This window comes from Dermacentor silvarum, chromosome 1, assembly GCF_013339745.2.
Source record: "Dermacentor silvarum isolate Dsil-2018 chromosome 1, BIME_Dsil_1.4, whole genome shotgun sequence".
In the NCBI taxonomy this organism is placed as follows: Eukaryota; Metazoa; Arthropoda; class Arachnida; order Ixodida; family Ixodidae; genus Dermacentor; species Dermacentor silvarum.
The window spans coordinates 343,071,800-343,087,946 of NC_051154.1; the positions used below are offsets into that span (position 1 = coordinate 343,071,800).

Consider the following 16,147-nt stretch of genomic DNA (forward strand, 5'->3'; position numbering starts at 1 on the left):
ATGGTCGATTCATAATCATGAGCATGACTAAGGCTTTCGCCCTAAAGTCTTTTAGGTGTAGCTAAAGGGGCTCCTGAGAACTCATGACATGAATATCATGACATGCGTGTCATATAGCTCATGAAAGAACCACCTACGTCTTGGTGCTCTCAAGGTCGTTTTGTTAACTAGGTAGGCTCCCCGCAAACTGCTTCGCATAACATCGATTCCCACAGAGCGTGGGATCTGCCGCATTTTTTTTAGCTTCACTCTACCTCTGTGTTCATTATTTATTTCACTTATATTGATTTCGCAAATAATTTATGATCGTGTTTTCATTTTGTTCTTCATTATTACGTAATTAATAATTTTGTTTCAATTAATCTAACTGCTCACTCATGACGTAAACGTAAGGTGTCTGACTGCTCACGTTTCTGCTCATAGAATATGATTTTCATAAGTTTACCTACAGCTACTTCCTGCCGCCCAGTTCTTGGCATATTCTCTTAGTGACTACTCGCCATAAATGGGGATCTTCATCGTCGTTACCATCACTATTATATTCACTATTGCGTACGGTCCTATGCAAGACAAGAAAGACGACGACTCCTTTCTGGACCGCTCTCGGTTCCGCAGACATCATTCCCTGCAAAGGCCAGCCATCATAGGTGCCCCTGGCTCCGCTTCAGCCAAGCACTGTCATTACGTGTCTACGAAGCATTCAAGGTTTGTTGGTACAGGCTGTGCACCAGCACCAGAAGCAGCGATGGCGGTTCCCGATGTGGCCACGCATCCAGGCATGGCGGGTGCATCGTTGAGCAGCGAGGTGCAATACTGCTACCAGCGGCGAACACGTGTTCACCCACCCTCAAACGCCATCACGCAGTTCGCACAGGAAAAGAGGCGTTCGGTGGCCGCCATGAACGTGAACGAACACAACCGGCGCGTTAGCAGCCACCTGGCAAAGCTGTGGCGTCCTCTCCGCGGCGCCGACAAGGAGCCCCTCCAGCCCAAGATAGCCGAAGCTGTCGCCGTCCACCGAAGGAAGTACCCGGACTACGCGCACAACCCGCGAGAGGCCCACCAGCGCAAGGAGCAGGAGCGCATTGCCAAGCAGGTTACCAGCAAGCTGAACATTGACAGTTCCTGGGACAAGGAGCAGCAGCCGCTTACTTCCACGGTCGCGGCCCAATGTCGAAGCGGCCCGAAGTTCCAGCAGCAGCTGCCGCCATTGTCGCGGACGCCACGGAGCAAACGCCGTGCTACCATCAGTAGCCGACATGCTGACCATCAGTAGCCGACATGCGTTTGTATGCCGACAACCGCTGTCCCGGCCACGACCAAGGATCTGGAAGAACAAGTGGTGCCTGTAAAAGTGGTTGCTTTCAGAGCCTTGACTGAATTGTTGAAGAGGCAGCTGCAACCCTTCCACAATTATGCTGAGCTCACCTTGATCAAGATCTTCGGAACATTGAAGGAGCCTGAAAGAGAGGTGAAGCGTGCTGCTGAGCTGTGTTCTATAGAATCTGTGCCTGCGCTACACCCCGAGCAAACAATCCGGCTCATCGGGGAGTCGGATGACCAAGACGTTGTGATCGCTGTCATCAAGGCCTTGTCCCGACTAGTGGAAGTGCATCAAAGGATAATTGTGGAGCTGCTGCCTCAGATAATAGCTGTCTTTCTGAAGGGGTATGATCACAGCGAAAGTTCTGTACGGAAGGCGGCAGTATTTGGCATGGTGACGCTGCATGGCGTTGTCGGCTCTGAATTGATGAAGCCACACTTGGCTTCCCTTACGGGATGCAAGAGGGCACAGGGCAACAGCACCAGAAGCACACCTGGCTTCCCTACAAATACAGCATGTTCCTCCGGCAATCGCTAAAGTGAGGGGAGGGGGTTGCCCAAGCAGCACCTCCTAAGCCAATGCTTCCCTTTGGGCTGCCACCATTGCTACGCTGCTGCTTTTCCAAAAACTGTGGCCCATGCTGAGCTTTAGTTGTTGCCTACAACGGTGCCCTACAACGTGCAATGCTGCTGCAGACATTCGCCACCGTTATTGCATGAGGAGAACAAAGAAAGTGCCGTGGGTACAGCGGTTCTTACGTTCCATGAGGCTGCTGAAAACGGTTCCCTTCTCCACGGTTACCGTATACGAGTTTGCCCGAGTGCAGGGCTTTGGCTCCATGCCCTTGCATTGGAATTCAACTCACAGGGTTTTTTTGCGTATTTTTTCTTTTCTAAAACGATCTTTAGACTAGCCGCGCCCACCACCCGGCATCGATGTGTCCAGTGAAACACCACCCTCCTTCATTGCCGTTTTGAAATGTTGAGACGCGATCCAGCCTCTTTCTGCCACGAGATGTGTCCGCGCAATGCCACAGGATGTCGTTGTAAGGGATGAAAGGCGGAGTGGACGGCGGCGGTTGGAGCCTTTGTCGATGCATCAAGTAAAAAGTAGCTGTCTATTACGTAATAAAAATCCTATTATATGCTCAGCGCACGAGTGTCACTTTTCAAGAAGTGATGACATCGAACATTCAATATTTCAGAGTTCGTAAGAGTGTGCAATTAAAATTAAACTAATTAGCTTTCTCAATGCAATGATATACCGTACTGCTGTCAAAACACATTATTGTTTGGCCGGGCGTGACTATAGCCCAAGTATTTTCTTTTAAAAAAATGTGCAGATACCATGCATAGTGAAAACATTTGTTATGCGAAGCACTTTACAGGTACCTGGTAGTCCAAGATTGGTTGGGATTCCGCAAAATTATTCCAGGTGAACCAAGGTGTTGCTACACAATTCAGTAGTTGTGTTTGTGGGTCGCCAGCATAAGACAGCGCGATTGTTGGAAGTACAGGAACGCTAACGAGAGGAATTCGGATTGTGACGTCATCTTTGACTACGTGGTATACAACAGTGGATACATACGGCTGTTCCATGTGGTTTACTCTAAAGCCACGATGACATTCTACTTCGGTGAAGAAATGTTAAAACTTTTTAAAGCGAAGCTTTGTACCTCTACCAGCCAAGGGTTCTGTCGTGTCCGTCGTTGTCAGCAAAAAATGATCCCGACGAACCGCTAACAATTGCAGGTATAGCAGTATAGCTTACTTGAATTCAGGCATTCAGCGTACAACCAAGCACTCGTTTTCGCAAGAAAAACCGCAAAAACAAGCTTCAAAGTGATGAGCCAACATGATGGATGATAAGGGCTGCGGGAAAACAACGGAAACAGGCTCGGCGCGGTCCGTAAGATGAGATTGCAGCTGTTTAAAGCTTATGCAGCTGCTTGAAAGAGGGTTGACATCATTCGAAACCCTTCCAGCCTAGTAACTTCTTCGGTTCATTTTCTAGACTACCCCACTATGGTGTAGTCTAGTAGTGTATATCACACCGATCATAAAGCAGTAGTGAACATTGTTGTGAAGTAAATAATAATAAAGGCCGTGGTTAAAGTTACGTTGTAGTGTGTGAAATATCAAGTGCGCCGCAGTCACCGTGAGGGTGGCTTCGCTTTCCAACCACCTTCACAGGGTGGATTGGCGGGCCATTTTTTTACTTGGGCGATAATGGTACAACGACGCGCTGTTTCTACGTATGGTAAGCTGCTATGAGGAAATTACAGTACAAAGTGGGCTGGACATGGCGATAGTGCAGTCAGACGGCGCCTCAAAGCGCGAACTGTCACAAGGAAAGAAGACAAAAAAGTAGCACTGGGTGCACTAGCTGAGAGTGTCAAATAGCTGGCCGGCAACGCGAGAAGCACGAGTGCGATCTTGGCTATAAGGAAAGAAAAAAAAAGTTGCAGTGGCTTAGCTCGGCTATGCCAGAAATACGTAGCGTTAGCAAAGGTTCAGCTTATTATTCTTAGCTTTCCTGGTTGTCTAGATTGTCAACGATTAGCTTGATTGTCATGCTTACTGCTGCTCCAATGATACACACGCGGTATACGTATTATGTGGCACATGTATTCATCCCTCCTACGCTCAACCGCTAATTGCCAGGCAACTACTTCGGGATCCGATGAGTCAAGCTTCTCCGTTCTTCTGCGCTGTTGAGCAGCATTTGAGCTCTCCTTCTCCATGGCTATACCACACTGGCAAACGCCAGTCAGAAGCGAAGCGGCTCCAGCGCAGTGTCAGACGGCGACTGCACAGCGAGTGCGCGCCGGCGCCAGTGCGTCTACCACGGCTACGACGTCACTCCTCTGGAATGCGCAGACCGGCGGCGGTGAGTCGCGCGCGGCGGTGGCGGAGTGCGCGAGAGGTGCCGGCTCCGGTGGCTCCGGTGCGCAAGCCGTGTGACATCACTGATCCTTGCGCATGCGCAGCACGGCTCTTGATGTGCAGCGCGAAACGGGCTTGGCTAGGCCAGTGTAGCTAACGCTATGTCGCCGCCCAAGCACTCCGTACAAAGGGTTAACCAGCGATGCTGAAACGTGTGGCACGAGTGTTTATCACTGGGTTAATCGCGACGGTTCATTCTACGACGGCTTGGTAGCCTGCCGGATCCTCGTTACGCAGTTGCTGCTTGCGCTCGGCCACCCGGGCCTGTTTTTGCGCCCGGACTGCAACATCGGCACGGCAAACACCAGCTCTCTCACGATGCTGTTGTCGGCGCTGTTCTTCGTAAGCTGCCTGCTGTTCGGGAGTTCGTACGATGCGTGGCCGACCCATGTTAAGTCGGAGAGCAACTGCTGCACGCGCGCTCGGCTGCGACGGAGAGAACAACGGCATTGAGGGTGTAGCCAATGACACGCCTCTCTTTCTCTTTTAGGTGTGGCAAGGGTAGTTCAAGGACGCCTTACAGGTGTAGTGTTACTACAGACCATGTGCTCGTGGTGTGCCCCGAGTATGCGCGCGAAAGACTCACACTGGCAGCCACCTTGAGGCATTTAATTAATAGACCACTGTCGGAGGACCTCTTGCTAGGCGCAGGGCCACAGAGTTGGCAGACGATAAAGGCAATGCGTGCTTTTTCACGTTACTTAGGCGACACGGGCCTGGACTCACGCTTGTGACAATCACTTATGCAATGTGTCCTTACACCTAATTCCTCTCATTATCATCCCCCATGGTGACCCTCTTTCTTCCCCTCTTCCACTTCCCTTACGTTGAGTAGCAGGCCAGATGTTCCATATTCCGGCCGACCTCTCTTCTACAGGTCCCGGAGCCCACCACCCGGAGTCCACAAAGGTATATGCGCTTGCACCCTTTCTGCACTATCACCAGGATTGGCCCACATTTCTGCGTACATCGGACGGACGGATGTTGGTTTCGCCCAACGTTACTACACTAGCTAGTCTAGTCTAGTAACCACCACTATTACCGCTTATGCCTTGCTTCCGCGCAATCACCTGTCGGAAATGCTACTGAGTTTTCGCTAACGCACTGTGCTACAATCATGCTGGATTGAATCATGTGGATGTGGAAGACATGTGCAGTGGTAGGCTGCAAATTAGTGACTGACATATAAAGGAATGTAATGAATATGTATGGCCAAGTTCGCGGACCGCTGCTGAAACTGTCCGTACGTGTTTCCGGCACTTCGAGTTACGGCTTTCCTAGAGGATACAGAAATTTTGCTCACCCGCCAGCGTTGTATCGCTAACATTCAAAGAAAGGACTTCAGGCTAACATTCAAAGAAAGGACGTCGGCAAGAGTGAGTACCACTCGTTAAACAATGACAAATTGGAGTAGCGTCTTTTCCTGTCATAGTAATCTACACACATCTACCCCAACTGGCACGGAAACTCACGTCCACTCTATCACCAACGTGTAAAGAATAAGTGAATGGACGCACACTTGAATATATGCATATTATATACGCACAATAAATCCCGGACTACACTGATAGCGAACGAATGGTCGAAGCGGAATGTTTCGTTACGGTCCACAAGAGTTAGCGAGTTACTAGCAGAAAATAATAAGATAATGACCACGCACCGAGGAAGTTTACTGAGTCGGAAACGTGACAAGCCGCTGCTTTAAAATGTTTGCCAAACAAGGAACGAAGAGCAAAATGCACTAATCCTGGTTCAATTCATGAGCGGAGTGTTTGGATAGCTTGTAATACATATTTAGCCCCGCTTTTTGTGTGGGCGTCAAAATCGGAAGTATTGGCGTCTACGTTAATATCCACAATCAAATTTGAACTGCTCGCCATGGTGACGTTCAGTAGGAGGAGCGTTGTGCCCCCGCCCCACTCCTCTGTAGCCTTCGCAGTGCAAGACATTGAAGAAGGAATGGAAGCACCGCGAAGGTCGTGTTTTATTGCGAATTACTCCGCTTCTGCTGAATGCAGTGAAGTACTTTTTGAGGCGAAGTATTTCTGAAATAGCACGTTTTAACTTCAAATGCATTTCTCCACTTCGATAAAAAGGGGTTTAGGGCTCCTTTAACGGCCTCGTGAATAACTACAGCCGATCATGAGATGAGTCGCGGTCGTTGTGTGGTTTGAAGCATTTGGGACAATATACATCGATGAAAGGGCTTTCAAATCGATAGCGCCAGCGGTTTATCACGCTAACGTGGAGCATCTACGACACCAATAGGCGAAGTAAGAAGTCGCCAACAGTCACCGCTCGTGAGCAGGTTTTTTTCGAGCCGCGTTGTTCGTCTAACCGATGAAGTCGTACGAAAGGGCACCGGTCTTCCGTCGCATGCTAATTTGAAACGAAATAACAGTCCTCCAACGGTCATGCAACATCTTTTCAAGTATTGCATCGTGGATATTTTCAAAGTATTCCACGATCGAGTTTGTTTATTTGCATTCACATTTCGAGTTTCTCATCAGGAATTTCTACACAGTTTACATAGCATAACAGCTAGCAAGAAAAGAACGTATTTGTGGCCGAGTGTCGAAAGTGCTTCCGTGGATATACTTCTTCTCCCTTCATCCTTTTTTTGCATATTTCATTTTTCCTTTGTGGGTACCGCAGTTGGATATCAACACTGCATTGAATTTTCCTTGCCAATGTGTTGCGCATGATTAAAAACGCCGTTTTCGTTGCTGTTTTGTGTGTCGTATTTACTGCGACCATGCGTCAAAGTTGCGTCGTGTTCTTTCCTATGAATAATAGAAAAGAACACAACGACACCTGTTAATAATAGTTGTCGGCCAAGTACAAACTCAACGCCTGTTTAGACGACGTGTATTGCAGTGCTGTATCAACTACTTTTGGAGTGGGGGGGGGGGGTGCAAGCCACCTTTCTCTCACTCTAGATATATATACATACTTCACAACTCTAATATAAGCTAAAGTGCAGTGAATCAACCACCCAAACGTTTCATTTGGTATAATGTCCTTGCAGCTGAAGGAGCACAGTGAATTTTCCAGCAGGGTATCGAGGGCTTCATCTACACAAATGTATTTAGTAGCGGATGGGCGAATATTCGAAGGTTAGAAAACGAATAGTTGGTGCGTAATATTTTATTAGTACTCGAAAATTGACTATTCTGTATTTTCGAATATCAAGACTAACCAAATATTTTGCAACAACCGACTGTTAAAATCGGGTTACTTAAAACGGACAAAGTATCGCAAATTATCATAATTGTCAGAGGTAAAACAGCGACAAAGCTTTTCAAGCAATGTAGAAACAAGATTGGTAACGTAGCTTTGTTTCCGGTTTTGCGGTGGAAGTGTGGCGCTGACTAAAACTCCTTGGGTTAGACCTGGTTCACGTACATAAATACCCAAGAATGCATCGACGTAGGAGCTGCCGTCGCCGTAACACAATTGGTAGCGAAACGCGGGCGTAATGCGGAAGTTGTGGGTTCGGCTCTCATCGTCAGCAAGTTATTTTTTCCTCCATTTGCCTGTAGCTTCTCATTTTTACATTTCCATTAAAAACTACAAATGATTCCACCTATGCCATTCTCTTCATTGTCTGTTGGTTTCATATGGTTCTGACTAGCAAATATGTGCGAGCGTTCTTACAAAAACGGTGCCCTTACAAAAATGGGCCCCTCGGTTCCCTTTATTTTCGTCTAATAAGTGACCAACAGCCATTTTTGCTTCTGGTCTGCCAATTTGCCTTTCTTGCAGCCTATTCACGTCGCAGTTTTATCTTTTACGTTACAATCTGGCATGTTTTCCTTGTAACAGGCGCTTTGTTGTGCCTGGCTACTGATTTGTGTTTCTGATAATGTTTGAACTGTTTATTTTGCGTATTGCCTCTCATTTTTGGAAAGATTGTTTGCCACCAGGTGCTTTAGGTGTCTAGTGGGTATTCGTGTAGTTCGTTTCATTACGGCTGTAGTGATCTTGTGTTTAAAGTGATCCTAGTTGTCCTGACGGTTCACTGTGTAATGAATACAACCGTGTTCCTAATTATGCCGAATTAAATATTCCTGTTGTAAACATGAGTGTCTGCGTTTGTCTATTTGATATTCCATTCGTATTCGAAAAAGTCGACATTCGATCGCCCACCTCTAATGTTTACATAGCGGATTATGACAGCTTAAATTTTTTTATTACCTTCAGATTCGAAGGTTACAAATACAACCCGATTCAAAAGAACACAAGCAACGTACTTTTCCGAACATAAATATTCACTTAGTCTACGTATTATCCCTAAATTTGTTGTGCTTCTCGGTGTTCGTGGCCGCCAAACTAGATCATGTGGAATGCGCTTGGCCGAATGTTGATTACACGGCGATGACACATGCCCGAGCTTAGTACCGATCAAATACAACATTTTCGCCCTCGATCTAGTTGAAAGGCGCCGTGAAGTGCTCATTGCCCCGAAAGCCGCGAGAAACGGAAGCGATTTGTTTAGGCGCGCGTGAACGAGCTAAGCCGTTCCGATATTTACGCCCTTTTTACGCAGTCGATATGTCTTATTCGTCCGCTGTGTTCTCAATCTGAACACAAAATTTATGCCATTTGGATTTGGTGAATCCAAATGACACGCTAGCGCACGTCTTCCAATCAACTGCATTTAGAGACATCGCTGAACGTGCAGTGTTTAAATGCATTCAAATAGGTTTTATAAATAATAAGGTAACTTCAATTTTGAGAGCACTGTGACAGCTGTGATGACTAGTGTGCTATGAAGCACAATCACAATCTGAAGGCAAACATTGGATAATCATGGTCACGGACCCTAGCTGTCGTACAGCGAGTTTCGGCCACTCAAATGCAGCTTTAGATTATTAAACGGCGTTCTAGAAGGTAATTTTTCAAGCAACCTTTCCAACTTACAAGTCTTCTAAATATCAGCAAACATTCATTCAAGTCACTAAAAAAAAGTCACTAAAAAATTCAAGTCACTAAAAAAATCTCCCTATAGCTATAGCGACAAAATCGATAAAATGGAAACACTGATTAAATACCGGTAAATTATAAAAAGGAAATCTGATGGTGTTGTGTTTTGCAAGATGACTAGGTCACAGCCCTATCATATACACGGGGTGATACAAAGAATGGCCGAATCAACTTGTGTTGGACTGCCTAGCGACATCTTTCTCGGCAATGCAGGGTCGCAAAGCACGCCACGCAGGCGTCTCGGCAGGCCGAGCGTCATCCACTAGAGCACGTGGCTGCGACGCTCGAAAGGCAATCCTAGCTGCCCAAGCAGGGGAGACGTAATAAAGAAATCGTGTCTATGTGGGCGCAATTTAGAGCGAAAACTTGGCATCAGCTGTTGTTCAGTGTGCAGCCGACAGTGCCCGCTTTCACAAGAGTGTGTGTGTGTGTGTGTGTGTGTGTGTGTGTGTGTGTGTGTGTGTGTGTGTGTGTGTGTGTGTGTGTGTGTGTGTGTGTGTGCGTGTGTGTAATGGGGGAGCGGGCGCAAATGGCCTGCTTTGCCCTTTCACTTCTCACTAAGGGGGGAGGGGTGCGTGCCTTCCCAGCCCACCAGTAGATACGCCTATGAGAAGCGTGGTGATTCGCACGGACAGGTAAATATGAACACATCTCAATCGATGACTTCGAGCACTCGCTGTCACAACACTAGCGTGATAAAGAGCGCTGGAATCGAGAAGCGAATGCTTCGTGCTGCCTCCAGTTTATCGCGGGAACATCTTTCACGGCCAAATAAACGAAAGCAGTCTTGAAAGTACTGGGAACCGTAATTCCACTACTGAGGTTGCTAGTACGGCAGGCCAAATCACCCGAATGAATGCCTATATCAAGTTTTGAAATATTACTCGAGGCGTGCAGAGGTGAGGAAATTTATCAGCTCGAATCGAGTAGACCTAGGGTGCTATACCGGGGATGGGCGCCCTGAAGGACCAATGTGACCGCGAATCCTAGTGCAGCTGGTGGAGAGAGGCCAAACCGCCATTGTCGTGGCATCAAGCGGCTCTCTGTAGACTCGAGTGACCTTGGTCTGGACTCCAGGCGCCGTATTTCCGCCTTTCCGCTTTCAAAAAGGGGGGGGGGAGCAAATGGCCGATTTTGCCCTCCCCCCCTGCCCCGCCTATGGGGCCAGATTCACAAAGGTTTTCTTTCGTAAGTTTGCTTTGCCATTGGCTGGCCACCACCGCTAATGGTATGTCTGGCATCCTGATTGTCAAAAATTTTTTCTTACGAAAAATTCTACCGTAAGAAGTTTTTGTGAATTCGGGCCATGGTGTATTGACAAATAAATGTATAAGCTGCTCGTCGTTGTCTATATGGCTTGCTCGCGGTAATGCAAGAAGAACTCGAATGACATGCAAACTTTATATATCCGTTAGGTGGTTTCCAACTTAATAAAATTGCGAAAAATAGCTCCGTGTTCATTAGACGGTGCATGGATTCCACGATCGCGCTGTCCTGCGGTTGCCACGTAAGCTCAATACGATACTATCACTGAGCCTTTCCTTTTGGGACGCAGCAATTTCGCCGTTGGTTCCAAAGCTAGCTAGTAGACCGATTCTGGTACCGTTCATTCGTCCGAAAAGCGGAAGGCACTGCGCCCAAGACTAAAGGCATCGAAATAGCAGAGTTCGATCTACTGAAATGAATTTAGAGCGTTATAGGCTTGGTTGCCATCTGAGACATTACAACTGGCATAATTTACAGCGCGTCGACATTAAACGACTAGTTCTGGAGAAACAGGTGGTGTCCAAATCGCAACTCCTGCGACAGCTCGCGTGGAATAGCGGAAACCTAATCTCGAAGGCCATGCGTTTGTGTTTTGAAAGCACCGAAAGCAAATGGCAGGGCCAGAAACACGGAATGGTAAAACATGGTAATCATGATGTGTTTCCGCCTCTTGCATTTGCTTTTGGCCTATGCTGTCAGCAAAAGCAATGCCTTGAGACTCGGTTACGCTACTCGCAGGTAGTGTAACCTACTCGAAGGTAGCGTAATTTGGACACAACATATTACTGATAGAGCTTGCCGCAAATGCAAGGGCTCAAAAAAACGAAAAAAAAACGTCACAGGCTTGCGCGGCAAACGCAGCACAGTCACAGCGTAAGCTGGTGGTGCAGCTCAAGAGTAGCTCCAATTTGGGCACCACGCGCAACAGGGTCTTCGCGGTAGTCTGTTCGCCTCGTTTTGACGAGAACGATCTGAACTGTCCGCCCGGCGTCGACGGCGAGCTGCGGCTTGTAATGGTCGCTGCACAGCAGTCTGCTGAGCACGGCGCGTTTGCAGACACCTTTGTGGTGCACGATTGAAGCGCGACTAGGTGTGGGGTTGACGAACACAAACTAGGGAACCTATGTAAAAAGGGAAATGTTCGAAATTTTTACTCAGAATACTGTCATACGAGTAAATATTCCGTTACAAATATTTTTGGTGTACTAAAACAACAAATGCTAATTTTGTTTCTGTTTACCAATTTCTTAGTTCGTTCTTGGTGACCCCTACCAACCAGTGATTCTAGGCACAAGACTTGGCAAGACTGTGCAAACCAGCGATTATGTAGTACGGAATGGCGTTGCTGACTTGAACGCGGCGGTTTCAACCGAGTTCTTTTTTTTCCTTGCGCATTTGTACAAAGTGTGGCGTGTGCTTCACTTCAAATTTTGCGTGGCCTAGCGCTTGGCATTCGTTGGCGAAGGGTGTGAGTGCAGGTTTTTTGTTATCGTGCAAGTTCACGGCAGCGGCATCCGACGTACTGTGTCTTGTCTTGACAATAAATGCGGAACGCTCCGCGAAGAAATGTCGCGCAATGTTCGTTCACTCTCCGTAACACAGACTTACTGTCCGACGGGAAGCAAAATTAGTAAGTCAAATGTTTTCTAAATAATAATGTGGGACAATGTTGTCTGATCTGATAAGTGTTGGATATGAAAACAAGGTGTTGCATGGAATCGTGAATGATTCTGTGTGAAGGTTTCGCATATGTTGCTATACAATACGAATGTGTATTGGCCATAGTACTTTTTATGCATTGAAACAAGTTGTGGTTGGTCAATTGCAACGATGATGAGAGAAGGAGGATGTAAAAGATATGGCAAGCACTTTGGCTTGCTCAAAGCCTGCAGTCCAGGCCCGTACTTTTTAAAAAGTTCAGTAGCGCCTGGATGGCCTTGAAACTTGATTGAACGTCTTGCCAAGGGCCTAAAATAACGTCCTCCGACAACGGTGGGCTGTCGAGACGCATAAGGTCATTATTCAACCTTCGACGCTCTTGCACGTACCTAGGGCAGTCACAAAGCACATGACCTATAGTCTCATTGACATTGCACAATTCACAGTCTGGAGACTCGGTGCGTCGTATGAGGTGAACGTATCCGCGCGTAAACGCTACCCCCAGCCTTAGTCTGTGCAGAAGACTGGCACAGCTGCGTTGAATTTTCGGTGGTAGCCTAAATTTCATGGTAGGGTCCAATCTCTGCAGTCGTCTGTGTCGATTATCCGGATTGTCCCAGTGCTTTTATGTCGATTTTCGGATGACACTGGGGAGAAGGCAGTTGGCGTCCGCTCTTGAAAAAGGAATTACAAGCATTGACTCTGGTTCTTCGAGTGCTTTCTTCGCTTCGGCATCAGCCAATTCGTTGCCGTGTATCCCACAGTGACTGGGAATCCACTGAAATGTGATTTGGTGGCCGTTTTCTTGCGCTAAAGTGCATAGCTCGGCAGTTTGAAGAGCCAACACTCTGTAAGCTCTTTCTTTCAACACCAGTCTAAGTAGTGGCAGAGCCGATTTTCCATCACTGAAGACGGTCCATACTTGAGGAGGCTGTTGCAAAATATATTGAACGGCTTCTGTGATTGCCACTAATTCCACAGATGTTGTAGTCGTCTTGTTACACAGACGAAACCGTCGAATGACTTGATGCGCAGGCACGACGAAAGCCGCACCAGACGCATACGACGAGACCGATCCGTCTGTATACACATTCACCGAGGACAGTGGCGTAGCCAAGGGGGGCGTTCGGGGGGTTCAAACCCCCCCCCCCCCGAAATTTTTTGCACCCCCCCTCCCCCACTAACCCACCCTTTTCTCTCGTCGCTTCGCGCCGACATATTTCAAGAAACCGGTGCTCCTTTCACACTTTCATTCCTGGGCGCTTCCGTTTGGGTTGGTAATTTACAGCGAATCATGTTTGCATATGGAAAAAAACTGTCACGGTGTTTGTCAAGACCTTGACACTCTGTGAGGTTTTGGGCGCGAATGTGGCGTCCGCATTCTGAAACAACAAATGCGCAACAAATGCGCAACAAATGAAGCAACAAATGCGGCAGCCGCATTTTAGATGAAGGCGAAAATGCTCGAGGCCCGTTTACTTAGATTTAGGTGCACGTTAAAGTACCCAGGTGGTCGAAATTTCCGGTATACATTTCCGCCGCTTCCCTTCAGGTGCCGGTTAGGCCGCGTTCGCGTAGGAACTTGGTCTCGAAGCTGTCGGAAGCGGCAAAATGTTGCAAAAATCAGCCCGCCTAAGCGGCAAAACAGGCAGAAAAACAGGCGGCGAGCCAAATTGGTCTCGGACCGATTTTTTCGCCAATGCGAAGCGGAAACGCGGCGGAAAGTCGTTCTGCTCGACCGGAAGCTACACTAGCATGTAAACTTCCGGTCGTAACATTGAACATGGCACCAAAAGTGTAGGCTGTAATGCTGATCGACGCGATCAAGAACCACCCCTTCCTCTACGACAAGAGTGGCACTCAAACGTACTGTCAGCAATACTCGCGATACTATTCAACGTCGCGCGACAGGAGGTGCGGCAACGAAGCCTTGGCGTGACCCAACTTCTTACACTTTTGCAAAGCCAGGGGAACCCACCACTGCCGTTTCCGAGGTTTTCTTGTCTTCCGTTTATTCATTGTCGATTTCTAGAAAACAAGTAGGTAGAAGTATAAAAGCAATTTCTTCTTCCACTTCCATGGAAGACAATAGTTAGGCAGATTCCTCGTTGGCGCTCCATAATTCTCCTCGCACGTGCACGGTATGTTGCAGAAGTCGCAGGTTGCTTTTCTCGTCGCGACGATAGATTGGGAGCGTAGGTTTCACGTAGGACGCGCAGGCTTCGGCGAGCCTCAACACAAGGGCCAGCCCGCGTTTTAGCTTTGGTGTTCCCGTTGCCGCTTTCGTGTCCTGGAGGCGCCGAAAATAATACGAAATGATGAAATGTTATTACAACTTGTAAATAAAAGCTATTAAAGAAATATAATCACGCCTATAGGCAGCAACCTGTGACACAGCGCTACCGCGCCCGTGTGAGGAGAATTGCAGAACGCCAACGAGGAACTTACCGAAGGTCGCAGATGACACGCGAACTTGCGCAAGATGATCACTTTTGATGACGGGTGGGTCAGTGAATGAACATACCGCTCGAAATAATGCGATAATGAGCGCCATCACGCCGACAAACGTACGCAGACTAGATGGATGTGGACGAAAGCGGCAGCGCGGCCGCGGTGGTAGCAAAACAAATGTGAACTTGGACATGCGCGGAAAAGATTTTCCGGCCGCTTTGGCCTCTCCACCCGCTTGCCGCTTCCCAAATGTGAACGTAGCCATAGTCTGCAGCGCAAAACGTCTCTCGTTTGCGATTGCGCCCCTACGGAAGGCTGGTAGTTACTGTTGTGTTGCTGAATCCCAAACCAGCAATTATGAAAGGCTGGTAGTTGCTGTTGTGTTGTGGAATCCCAAAGCAGCAATGTACACACGAAAGGGTTGATGCCAGCAGTGAAAGTCCACCGACTCGCAACAGAATGCACGAAACAGACAGCCGACAAGCATGGATTACTACTGTGCGCAGTACAGCGTAAGTAAACTGTTGTTGCAGGCGCTGACAGTTCTCGTCGGAGTTCACGCGTCCTGAGAAATTGATTATGTGCACTATGCACTGAACAAGACCGGAGTTCATTCCTGCATCACTAGTACACCAATCAGTCGAGATTCTGTGAGGTACAAGGCCACTTCCTGTTTGCACCGGCCTAAGTGAAGCAGAAATGACTCGCACGCACTACTTAAAATGCGTACACATGCCATAACTATGCAGTGCGGTGAAATATTCTTTACAATTCTGAATCTGTTGACGTAAAGGCAAATGACGGCTGCACGCTCGCACACAGCGGAAGACACAGCGGCCCATGCACTTGCCGCAGGAAATGCAAGGCGACGAAAGCTTCGTAAAAAAAAGCATTACTCGTTTTTGCGCGTATTTAAGTTTTCTAGCGCAAAGACGCAGCGAACAAGCTATTGCTATGGGAGTAGGTATAGCCTGGTAACACGTGCATTTTCACATGTATAGCCGTCCTTGACCTGTGAAACGCACTTCGCCCCGACGAGGACGACGCCATCTACGCTTAACGGAGATTAACCATTAATGATGTCTTCTCCGATCGGGCGGGTCGTCTCAATGATGCGTTTTCGAAGACTGGTCCATTCAGTGGCGCGATGAGAGACGGTTGCTCCAAACGCCCACTGTACCTGTCGTACTTACTGTATTTTACTGAGCTTACATTACTTTTTACTTAATTTCTTCACAAGCACACAGTGCCACACACACACGCGAGGGGGGGGGGGTCCCATGTCTTTGATATACGTGCATAGAGTGTGCTTAAACTGCCGATACTTATTATCGATCACGTCACGTAGTGGAAAGCAGACGCTTGCCCCCCCCCCCCCCCCCCCCCCCCCCCGGTCGGGCCGATGAACGCCCTCCGAAAAAAATTTCTGGCTACGCCCCTGACCGAGGAGTCATATTCTTTCGACATATATTCAAGTGTTAAATGTCTGAGGCCGACGGTAGGTATTCGCGATTTT

At 47.9% G+C, this 16,147-nt stretch overlaps 2 protein-coding genes across 2 annotated transcripts; both read left to right on the top strand.

Annotated features, from left to right (window-relative positions):
• The first annotated feature begins 505 nt into the window (after positions 1-505).
• LOC119444301 (transcription factor SOX-18-like) lies at positions 506-1,276 on the top strand. Its single transcript, XM_037708721.1, has one exon. It carries the CDS (start codon positions 506-508, stop codon positions 1,274-1,276), a length of 771 nt encoding a protein of 256 aa, XP_037564649.1.
• A 15-nt stretch (positions 1,277-1,291) lies between these two features.
• LOC119444309 (CLIP-associating protein 2-like) lies at positions 1,292-1,861 on the top strand. Its single transcript, XM_037708728.1, has one exon. It carries the CDS (start codon positions 1,292-1,294, stop codon positions 1,859-1,861), a length of 570 nt encoding a protein of 189 aa, XP_037564656.1.
• Positions 1,862-16,147: the final 14,286 nt, after the last annotated feature.

Bases quoted from the DNA above. Each gene is read 5' to 3' on its own strand.
- LOC119444309 (XM_037708728.1), top strand. From the start codon at position 1,292: ATGCCGACAACCGCTGTCCCGGCCACGACCAAGGATCTGGAAGAACAA.
- LOC119444301 (XM_037708721.1), top strand. From the start codon at position 506: ATGGGGATCTTCATCGTCGTTACCATCACTATTATATTCACTATTGCG.